This window comes from Schistocerca nitens, chromosome 3 (genome assembly GCF_023898315.1).
Source record: "Schistocerca nitens isolate TAMUIC-IGC-003100 chromosome 3, iqSchNite1.1, whole genome shotgun sequence".
Lineage (NCBI taxonomy): Eukaryota > Metazoa > Arthropoda > Insecta > Orthoptera > Acrididae > Schistocerca > Schistocerca nitens.
In genome coordinates, this window is record NC_064616.1 from 580259044 (window position 1) to 580271440 (window position 12397).

The 12397-nt window shown below is 42.2% G+C and overlaps 1 protein-coding gene across 1 annotated transcript in view; it reads right to left on the reverse strand.

Annotated features, from left to right (window-relative positions):
- The window catches only part of LOC126248491 (cyclin-dependent kinase 10), a 124557-nt gene that overhangs the window by 20700 nt on the left and 91460 nt on the right, over positions 1–12397 (reverse strand). Inside the window, exon 4 of the mRNA XM_049949522.1 lies at positions 9119–9191. Within this exon, the coding sequence (XP_049805479.1) occupies positions 9119–9191 (73 nt within the window). The remainder of the gene's footprint in view (positions 1–9118; positions 9192–12397) is intronic.

Genomic DNA, 12397 nt, shown 5'->3' on the forward strand with positions numbered 1-12397 from the left:
AGATAGTTAATAAGCAGGGGATAAAAAATGACCATTGGATAAAAAGTGGTTTATGAAGTCATACAATGTGACAAAACAGTAAAAATGAAAATTTCAGTAATGTTAGACACCCCTATAACCTCAGTAACTAATAATTAAAAACTAATTGTGAAACACTACAAGTAACTTTTTATTTGTCTTGGTCATGTATTTCAATTAAGCCATCTTTAGAAGAAAATGTCCATGAGGTGAGAGTGTTAACAACATTAATGAAGTAGTACCTTAACTGCACGCCAGTCACTTAATTACTTTAAACAAAACTGGGCACCAAGAATAAACAGAAAAAAGTAGCTTTTACTGTTTCAAGATTAGTTCTTATGATCTGAATAAATTTTGTGAATGAAAATGTGGTCCAAATAGGCTGTATTCTTTTTATCATCCATACAACCCACCAGTTTTAAACATGGGTCATTTGCAAGCACATATCTAATGCCTCCAGTTTCATTTCACATTGTAATACATCACTGGCACATGCGGACAGGTATACACCGTATTTCTGTGTATATGTGGAACAAAATCAATACAACAGTCTACATGATAAAGATCATTAGCTGACACAAACAGGAAGCTTTCTGGAGTTTTCTCTCAGCCCTCTCAGCTCCCTGGGCTATCTTCATTTGTGCACACTCTGTGACGCCTACTATGTACTTTACACCCGTGTGACCCTGTGCTTCCTGGAGTTTTCTGTTTGTGTCGGCTAATGGACATACTCACGTACACTATTGTATACCTGTTCACAAGTACAGTGATGTATTACATTGTGAAAAGAAGATGGAAGCTTAAGATAAATGCTTGAAACTGACTTATGAATTAATTGATGGGGGTTATCGGACCAAACGGTGAGGTCATTAGTCTGGCAATTCTGAAGTTATCCCAAAAAGAGAGAGGGTCCACTAAAAGTGGATGGATCCAATAAGATGAGTCAAACTATAAAACAAGGAAGTTGAAGCACACACAGTAGAAGGTTATAAAAGTGTAGCCCAAATCTAAAAACTGGGAAAACAGAGGGATAGAAGAGCTGTCTTTGCAAGAAGGAGTGTCATGGGTCCCAGACTGAAAAAACAGAAGAGAGGCCCCAACCATAACCACCCTGCCCCTGTTCCAGGAGTAAAGCAAAACCTTATATTTGAAAATAAAAACCACCTTCACAGAGGAAACTGAGGATCAGTTCAACCATCTGTGAATCATCAGCTAATATTAAATTTGAGGAATCTGGAAGACTATACTTAGTACAAAGGGCCAAAAGAAGGGGACATTCCACCAATATATGGGATACCGTCAGTCTGGTTCTACAACCACATTTAGGGAGTGGTTCGTTACGCAAGAGGAAACAATGAGTGAGCCTGGTGTGACCAATGCGTAGACGGCATAAGACAGTGGGCTCTTTCCAAGAGGAGCAGAAGGAAGAGTGCCAAACTGCAGTAGACTCCTTGATTGTGCGGAGTTTGTTACTGAGAGCAGTAGTGCACCAACTGTGATTCTGCTTTTGGGTAAAGAGAGATCTGACGTAGATCCCCATATCTGCACCTGGAATCATAAAAGGGAAGGGGGTAAGTATCTGTTTCTCTAGCCAAATGGTCAGTCAGTTCATTCCCTGTGATGCCCATGTAACTTGGGACCCAGAAAGACAACTGAACAGACAGCATGGCCAAGGGCAGAGAGAAGGCCACAGATAGTAGAGACCAAAGGGTGACAAGAGTAGCATTATTCAATATCCTGCAGGCTGCTCATTGAGTCGGTACATTTTAAAACACTGTGGAGGGTGGCCTGAGCAAACAAAATGGAGGACCTTGTTAATAGCTAGAAGCTCTGGTCTAGGCACCATCCTGGTGGGGGGGGGGGGGGAGGTAGGGGAAATACAATGGGTGCATTCCAGCGAGTGGAGAAGATGGAGATCCCGAAAGAGGGAAGTGAGACACATTCCAATTGTCAATCCAACCCGTGGGTGGTTACCAGGAGACATTCTTCGTTTTGCAAAGAGAACTGGGCACACAGGATGGTCAGGAAAACGATGAATAGCGATTGCGTAAGAAACCAGAAGTTGGCTCCATCATATTTGTAGAAGGGACATCTCCACTTCTGTGAGAAGACTGTCAACGGGACGAGTGTGAAAGGCACCAATAGCTAGACGCACCCCACAATGGTGAACAGAGTCAAGTATTTTCAGAGTGGAAGTAGCTGCTGAGACATAAACCTGACTAACATAATCTAGTCTGTACAAGGCCAGGACATGATAAAGATGGAGAAGAGTAGCACAGTCTGCATCCCAAGATGTGTGGATCACGAGCTGGAGAGCAGTAAATTTCCACATGCATGCAGTCTTCAGGTGGCGAATATGGGGCAGCCATGTCAGCATCTTATCAAAAATAAGTCCAAAGAAATGGGACTCTGTTACAACATCTATGAGCTGGTTGCCTAAATAACGTTGCAGGAAGAAAACCAGAAGCATGGGAGACGGCCAATGCAGAGACCCATCGGATGGCGCCTGGGATTCGGCGCTCAGCAGATGCTACCGAGTGGGAGCTATACCAGATGCAAAAATTGTCGACATACAAAACTGGGGTAACCACAGGCCCAACAGAGGTTACAATCCCATTAATGGCTATGAGGAAGAGTGTGACACTTAACACAGACCCCTGTGGGATACCATTCTCCTGAATCTGAAAGGTGCTGAGTGAAGTGCCAACTCAAACCCGGAAGAACCAGTGGGATAAAAACTTGCAGACAAAATTGGAAGGGGGCCGCAAAAGCCCCAGTCATAGAGGGTAATTAAATTTGATGGTGCCAAGCCATATTGTATGCCTTTCGCAGGTCAAAGAAGACCATGACAAAGTGCCAGCTATTAGTAAAAGCCTGTCAGATTGTTGTTTCCAATCTGAGTAAACGGTCAGTTGGAGATCGTCCTTCCCGGAAGCCACACTGATACAGGGACAAAAGGCCCCAAGATTCGAGTACCCAACATAATCAGAAGCTAACCATCCTCTCAAACAGTTTATGAAGTACATTCATCAGGCTAATTGTGTGGTAGCTGTCGAGAGATGTTGGGTTCTTCCTGGGCTTAAGGGCGGGAATAACTATACTGTCTCACCATTGTGACGGGAAAGCAGCTGTGAGCCAAATGTGGTTGAAGACCTTCAGTAGATGTTGCCTCTGCGTAATGTCAAAAGGTTGGATCATTTGGTTGTGGATGGAATCCGGGCCTGGGGCTGTGTCATGTGAAGAGGTAAGAGCCTGCAAGAATTCCCATTCAGTGAAGGGTTCATTAAAGAGTTCAGCATAGTCGGGGTTGAAACAGAGGGGGGTCTGTTGAACTCAGCGTTTCTGATGGAGAAAGGTAGCAGGATAGGAAGAGGATGATGATGCCACCGCAAAGTGTGTCACGAGGTGCTCTGCAAGGACCAATGCATTAGTAAACAGAGCACCTAACAGAATAAGACCCTGGACAGCTGACTGTCGCTGGCAGCCCAAAAGGCTATGGAGCTTGGACCAAACCTAGGAGGAAGAGGCATACGTCCCCAGTGACGAAACATAGCACTCCCAGCACTCCTTTTTACTCTGCTTAATAAGGCACCGAGCCTTAGCATGGAGGCACTTAAAAGCAAAGAGGCTGGTCTGTGAAGAGTCGTTTAAATTGCTGCAGCACCCATCGGCAATCCTGGACAGCGACTGCTATGTCCTTGGTCCACCACGGTACCAGTCGGTGACAAGGGGGACAGCAGTGCCAGCATCAGTGCAATCTGAAAGAGGGGTGTCAAAAGAGCACAGCAGACATATATATAGGCCAACTGGTCCAGCAGAATGCCCAACATGGGGACACGTCTGCCAGGTGGAGGCAGGGGAACGTTAGAATCACCAGAAAGTGGTCACTGTCACAAAGATCATCATGGGGCGACCAATGAGGAGATAGTGAGATCGATAGGAGTAAAGGTGCCATGAGCGGCAATGAAGTGTGTAGGGGAACCGTCATTGAGGAGACACAAATCAAAGTCTGTAATAAGTTGGTCAATTAGAAGACCCCTGCCCACTGAAATGGCACTCCCCCACAGAGAGCGGTGTGCACTGAAGTCCCCGAGGAGGAGAAATGAGGGCAGGAGTTGCTGTATTAAGGTAGCCAGTTCAACATAGGGAACTGGCCTACCTGGAAGGAGATTGACATTGCAAACGGTGTTTGCTGGAATAGTTTGCATTCTAAACACTATTGCTTCCAGATTGGTACAAAGAGGGATCTAGTCACTAATGACACTGGAGCGAACCGAAGTGCAGACCCCTCCAGATGCTATCTGGGGGCCGGCATGGTTCAGACAGAACACCCAATAACCATGAAGCATTGGAGAGGGGTTGTCACGGAATTGCATTTCTTGAAGAGCAAGACAGAATGCAGAACAGGAGGAAATAAGGCGACATATTTCCAGCAGGTGACAATAGTATCTGATGCAGTTCCACTGGATTCTGCAAGATCCAGATCTGAAAGAGAGTGGGCGACCTTGGGGCGCACAGGTGGTGTGTCTTACGGGCGAGTTGTGGTAGTAGGCTTCTGGCGTGAGAGATGCCGAGCAGAGGGGTCCCGGAGGGGAGGAGCCCATCACTGCCAAGTGCCGAAGAAGGGAGGCACTTCTTCGGTTGGGGAGGGGGAGCGGCTCGTGGAGGGGAAGTCATAGGAACTACAGGGGAGGGAGAGGAAAGAGGGGGACAGGGCTGGGGTAAGGAACAGATAAGAGGGGAAAGGATGTAACATAGGCAAAAGTTGCAGAAAGTGGCACCAGATTAAGTCTCTCATATTTTTGGCGATCCCAAGCCTAAGACAGGCAATCCAGGGACTTGTACTCTTGGATCTTCTTTTCTCTCTTGAAAGCTAAGCAATCTGATGAGCGAGGGGAATGGTGGTCATGACAATTGACATACAAAGGTTGTGGAACACGGGCTTTGCTTATGGATTGTGTGTCTACAGTCACCACACAGAGGGTCTGCCATACAGTGGGAAGATATGCACAAAATGCAAAAACCTCATGGGTAATGGGGCATACAGCTTCACATCACATCTGTAGCACATAACCTTGGCCTTCTCTGGGAGGGTCAGAATGAAGGCACGGTATCGGTGCGGTTGTGTTTGTGACACTTCTGTACACGTCGAACAAAATGAACACCATATCGCCCAAGATTAGCCCAGAGTTCCTTCTCAGTTAGTTGGATGAGGTCCCTATGAAAAATCACTCTCCGGACCATATTTAGAGATTGGCGAGGGGTAACAGACACTGGGACATTGCCAAGATGATTACAAGTATGAAGAGCTGCAGATTGGGTAGCAAAAGAAGCTTTGATCAACAGGGAGCACAATCGCATCTTACTGAGGGGCTTCGCTTCACCAAACTTGTCCTCTATATTCTCCACAAAAAAACAATGGCTTAGTGACAGTGAATCAGTCCTAGTACAGATCAGGTAGGGGGAAGTGTTTTATCCCAGGATGGTGAGCCTGGCCCTCCTTCCATGGTGTAGGCAGGAAAGGGGAGGCTGTCGGGTCATACGAAGCAGCACTCAATGATCCTTCACCGAGATGGCCATTTGAGAATGGCCATATTTTCGCAGCTTTATATGCTTCAGGTGCCAAGCATCCGCCCTGATACCACCCACTCCAATCAGAGGCTCTCCCCATGGGCACCATCCAGCCACAGCAAGGGCAGCCTGGCATGGCAGCCATTGCTGGGAGTTCCAATGCTCCAGAAAGACAAGCAACCACTCCTTGGCATACATGGGGAGGGAACAGACCAGGTATCAGTAGTGTGATCCCTGTGTTGTCAGGGGGCTCAGCCAGATGGGTACATAACAGCCACACCACACGGTCTGGCTACATAAGCTGGTGACCTAACAGGGTGGACGGGTCTATGGTGGGGAATGAAGAGAGGAAGGAAGGGGGGAGAGGTATCCACACCGTAGACACTAGGGTGGGAGTTTTTCCCCAAATGGCTCACACTAAAAACAGAAAATTTAGAGATGGAGGTCAAATCTCAAGTGGGGATGTAAATGCCAAAAAGGGTTAAGGAGCACAGGCAAGAGGAACAAAATTGCAAGCAATACAGGGAACCTGGTGGACAGCCATGTCAACATAAAACAGAACACCAAGAGGGGGGAAGGAGGGGGCAGCAGAGAAGGTGTAAGGGTGAGGAGAGGGTGGGGGCAGGGTGGAGGAAATGTAACCAGGGAAGGAAGAATGGACTGCAATAGCTTGGGGCATGAAATCAGGAGGGGGGGGGGGGGAGGGGGTTCATTTGAAACTTGTCAGTTGCATGGATCATAAAAAGAAAACAATCTGCTTGGACCCCAGGTTTTAATTCTCAAAACACAGTGACAGTATGGATCTTCACAAAAAATAAAATTTTAAAATCTCAATAAATGACTGAAGCTTTCAGATATTCACTTTCTTCATTTATTTATGGTGATATCTTGTACAGGATATCTTTTATATATTTAATTTTGGTTTCAATGAAAAAAATGTCAATTTGCACAATAAGCAAACAAAAGCATCTTTTTCAAATGCTTTGAAGTGACCCACTTTTCTATTTCTTTTGGGGCTGTTTAAATGGCTTCAGTTTCTACTGTCGTGCAACAGCAAAGCTTATTACTTTGAACTATTTCACCATGTCTTTAAAAGAGTCAGCCACTAAATTAGTTCATATTGTGTCTAAGAAACAAGTCAGTCCTGATACTGAACCTTTGGATCTCAACTCCCAGGGCTGTCTTCATCCGTGCACTCTCTCTGACACCTACCATGATCTTTACACCCATGTGACCTTAACTTGAGCTAATCTCTTTCTACTGTCAATTTCCTGTACTTTTTCCTCCAAGTTTCCATCTTTGTGGCTTGTCCTGCTGTTCTAATTTTTCTTCCTTTATTTTTATTTTGTGTTTCTTATCATTTAATGCCCACCCTTTTCAACTTATTCATCTAACTTCGAACCTACTTCTTTATAAATTTATCTAAAAACAAAGATGATGTGACTTACCAAATGAAGGTGCTGGCAGGTCGACAGACACAAACAAACACAAACATACACACAAAATTCAAGCTTTCGCAACAAACTGTTGCCTCATCAGGAAAGAGGGAACGAGAGGGAAAGACGAAAGGATGTGGGTTTTAAGGGAGATGGTAAGGAGTCATTCCAATTCCGGGAGCGGAAAGACTTACCTTCGGGGGGAAAAAAGGACGGGTATACACTCGCACACACACACACACACACACACACACACACACACACACACACACATATCCATCCACACATACACAGACACAAGCAGACTGCTTGTGTCTGTGTATGTGTGGATGGATATGTGTGTGTGTGTGTGTGTGTGTGTGTGTGTGTGTGCGCGCGCGCGAGTGTATACCCGTCCTTTTTTCCCCCGAAGATAAGTCTCTCTCGTTCCCTCTTTCCTGATGAGGCAACAGTTTGTTGCGAAAGCTTGAATTTTGTGTGTATGTTTGTGTTTGTTTGTGTGTCTGTCGACCTGCCAGCACCTTCATTTGGTAAGTCACATCATCTTTGTTTTTAGATATATTTTTCCTACGTGGAATGTTTCCCTCTATTATAATCTTTATAAATTTAGTTTGTTTATCCATTTAGTCAGATGCATTTGCATTACTAATTTCTTTGACATTTTTATATTTAGTTCCATTCTTGCATCTTGTGTAACTCCCTTGCTCCCAACATTCTTAAATAACTTACCATTCCTACTGCCATCTTGGCCACATTTTTAAATCTTCATATTTTCCATGCTCTTTCTCTGTATACTGAAGAACATTTGATTCACATCTGAGATCCACTGGTCACTATTTTCTGTGGCTGTTGACTGTGCCATGACCATTACAATGAGAGTAATTTTTTGTGATGTGTGCAGGCTGTATCAAAAATGCAAAGAAACAAAACTTTGCAGACTGTTTCAGAAATGTCAGTGTCAGGAACAGTAATGCATAAAATTACACTAACATGACTAAATGTGGAAAATATAACTTAAGTATCAAACTAGAAATGGATAATAAAGGCCACTAAAGAAACACTAATCTCAAGTCTTGCAGCAAGATACATAACGTCAAACAAATTTAACTTTATTTACTTCAGGTCTCTAAAGCATTTCCAGGTAACATTATAAAAGTTATATGGACAACAAATGATAAAATAATTTCCAGACTTAAGATTAAGTAAAACTAGCAATACAATATGGCATCTACATAAATAAATATAGTGTTCAAAACATCTTTAATCAGTCACTTTGAGCAAGGGCCTTTCATGTCCAATATTACAGAGAACTCTATCTTGTCTCTGCGACACACTCTACAGTTTTCATTGCCTGGCTCTTAGAGTCTTTATTAGAACTGTGTACATCCAGATCAGCTGCTCAGTTCATACTATGAATATGAAAAATGAAATTTTCAGAACGCTTTTGACCAAAGAATGTCAGTCTCAATATACACCACATGAGTTCTACCCTAATAGAATAATATTTGTTGTTCCATTTCTCCAGCCCCCACACAGTGCTCCTTTCAGTCACAGATTCCTTCATATTTCCAACAATTCAATGAAATCTCATTTTTACTGGTCTGTTACTCTGCTTTTATCACACACTATAGGTGGAGATCGACGATTATGCTTCCTATGAAGTTGGAAGAAATGAAGAGAGCAAAAAATACTTTTACTTGATTTTGTGAATATCATTTAAAATTGCATTTTACTCACAACAAAAAAGCTCATTTCTTTTCTAACTCAGCATTACAGACATTTCTAATTACGTAAAAAAAAAAAAGAATAAACAATCTGACACCTGGAAAGAAAAAGTGTTCTTAGACAAATAACTTCTTTCATGTAACATCCCAACATTCAAAAGTGATGCAAAGGGCTTGTAAAGTAATGCCCTTTAATATACAGAATGCAATTAAAAGTTCTGATAATTACTACTACTACTACTACTACTACTACTACTACAACAAGTACTTGGTAACTTAGTTTTATCAACTACTAATCACAGATCAGTAGTTCATACAGGCAACACATGTTTGGCATGCTTACTTTGTAATAAAACAAACTTTACTTACAAACAATGCCATACGTTCCTTCTCCAATTCTGTTCAGTTTTTCAAATTCTGACACAAATCGACACCTTCCAAGCTGAAACAACGATTTTTGAAAAAGGTTTATTACTATCACATAATAATGAAGCATCCAACACTTTCACCTTTTTGTTAAAACATGATAAACAGGTTTTCCTTCTCCCACGAGGTGTCAAGTTTTAGTTTTGCATTTCCACTGAAGACTCATTTAAACAACATAACTCATTGACATATACTATACCAGTTTCATTGCCATACATTTCACTTTCAATAATCAGTGCTCCTCAAGCCTCATAGTATAGTCATTGTGAATCATATTTATGGAGTTCTGGACATAATACATATGTAATTTACTTTCATAAGATATGTCTATAGTTCAGGTTTCTTTATAATTGCATTAATAAGAGAGTCTGAGACTTAAATACACAGGACAGTTAAGCATTGGATGTTCTGCAGTACAAAATGCTACAGGGACGCAGTATCTCTCTGTAGTATTTTCAGTATACTATGGATAACTGGCCAATGGGTTGTTGACACCCACTTAAGGCCAAAAAGGCAATTGTCAAATTCAAGTACATCATGTTATCTAAAAATTAGGTTTTATCATGATCAAAAAGTTTAAGATTTAAAGTTCATAAGATCTACAGCTGGGGAACTGCGTAAAAGGGTCTAAAAATATTGATAAATCATGTCAGCATGAGGACTGATCACAGTTGAAGGTCTTTCGGGTCCACAGTGCAGTGACAGGTGCTCCCTCTATGCTCATACCATTGACAAGATACATTTATAAGAAGTTCCATTACATTATAACAAATTACTCTCTCTTACAAATGATATAACTTGATCGATGGCTTCCCACTAACTATAGTTCCCATTTTAACTTTGTTTTAAAAAGGTATTTAACAATAATATAAGCCACAACTAGGAGGACAAAGGTAAAGGCACCAGATTCACAGTCCTGACATTGCAGCGGTTGATAATGGAAGCAAGACAAAGAAAAATCAAGATATGTTCATAGGATTTGTTGACCGGCAAAAAGCGTTCAGATGCAAGATGTTCGAAATCCTGAGAAAAACTGGGGTAAGCTATAGGAAAGATGGGTAATATAAATGTGTACAAGAACCAAGAGGGAACAATAAGAGTGGATGATAAAGAACAAAGTACAGATTAAAAAGGGTGTAAGAAAGGAGTGTACTCTTTCTCCCCTGCTGTTCTATCTGTACATCAAAGAGGTAATGACAGAAATAAAACAAAGATTCAAGAGAAGGATTAAAATTCAAGGTGAAAGGATATCAATGTTAAGATTTACTGCTGATATTGCTGTCCTCGGTGAAAGTGAAGAAAAATTATGGGATCTGTTAAATAGAATGAACAGTCTCCTAATGAGTACAGAATATAGGTGAAGAGTAAATTGAAAAAAGACGAAAGTAACGAGAAGTAGCAGAAATGAGAACAGCAAGAAACTCAACATTGCAATAGGTGATCACAAAGTAGATGAAGGTAAGGAATTCCGCTACCTAGGCAGCAAAATAACCCATGAGAGACAGAGCACAGGGGCATACGAAGCACTGCCAAAAAGAGCGTTTCTGGCCAAGTGAAGTTTACTAGTATCAAACTTTAGTCTTAACTTGAGGAAGAAATTTCTGAGAATGTACATTTGGATCAGAGAATTTTGTTGCAGTGAGACATGGACTGTGGGAAAACTGGAACAGAAGAGAACAGAAGCATCTGAGATGTGGTGCTACAGAAGACTTTTGAAAATTAGATGAACTGATAAGGTAAGGAATGAGGTGGTTCTCTGCAGAATTGGCAAGGAAAGGAATATGTGGAAACACTGACAAGAAGCAGGGGCAGAATGATAGGACATCTGTTAAGACATCAGGAAATAACTTCCATGGAACTAGAGAGAGCTGTAGAGGGTAAAAACTGTAGAGGAAGACAGAGATTGGGTTGGGATACATACTGTTGTGTCCATGATTGGGGAACAACAAATAACAGCAGGCATGAATAGACAACAAGTTTGTTCCACAAAGAGGGAAAAGCAAAACCAGAATAATACTATACGCCATTGAATGATCTAGAGCAGCCACTAGGACAGCTATCAGTGAAGTCTGTGGATGACATTGAAGTTGGAGTGCTGTGAAGCAGAATCCCAGTTCAAGAGCGCGGTCTGAATGCTGACGATGGTGATCCGAATGGTGTGGTGTCGTGGTACCAGTGGTAGCAAAGTCCAAGATGAGACTGCTCGAGTGAGGGCCTGCATGAGCTTATAAAGCCTGGGCAACGGAGGAATATACCCACCGTCAACGAGTTTACTGCGCCATGGCATAGAACGATTGGCACAGTACTGTCATGTAGCAGCTATTTGATGTGGGTAGCTGGCCAGGCATTGCTATGTTATTGTGAAGAAAGCTATGTGTATGAACCCCACATGCGCTGTCCAACTCAGCAGCACTGCGCTTGAACCGAAAACTGCCGGTCCTGGGCCACCTGACATGAGACCTGCAGTTGTGTGGTGGCCAGCACCATGATGCAGGCATTAATGATAACACACATCAAGCAAATAATTAAGGACATAGGTTGTAAGTGCTACTCTGAGATGAAAAGGTTGACACAGTAGAGGAATTAGTGGTGGGCCACATCAAACCAGTCAGAAGACCAATGAAAAAGAAAGAGGGCAATACAACAACATCATGATAGCTCCTCTCATAGGATGAAGCACAGGAGTGCTTAACTGTAGCAGATACATACGCAAACCAACCATGTGCCTTTGATTAGTCATAATATAATGGGGGTCACACTGGCTTGTCATTTTCTACTCGACTCTTTCCAAAATTATGTCACTATCCTAATCATAAATCATTACTCAATATTCTGATCTCTAGCATTTCCTTCGTGGTTGCCTCTATGGCTAATTGATTACCAAATTTTGTTTCTTGGTATTTCTGTGTAACTTTGAATCCAGTGTGGTGAATGTCAAAATGTAGATCAAGAATAGTTGAGACTAATGAACTGGAATAATATTTGTCCCCAACTTGCTGATTATTCATTGAACTACTGAACACCAAGAAGTTTTTGTGTACTTATGTATTATAAGGTTTTGGTGATGGCTATCAACTCAGCCATGAATATGCTACTTCCATGTTGTAAGGAGTGTTGTGTGTGAATCTTTATGTGCAGGAGAGCATAACCTATGCTTTCATTAATTTTGAACCCAACTGTTTGAATGGCTCTCTGGTTAGCACACACATATAGAATTACAAT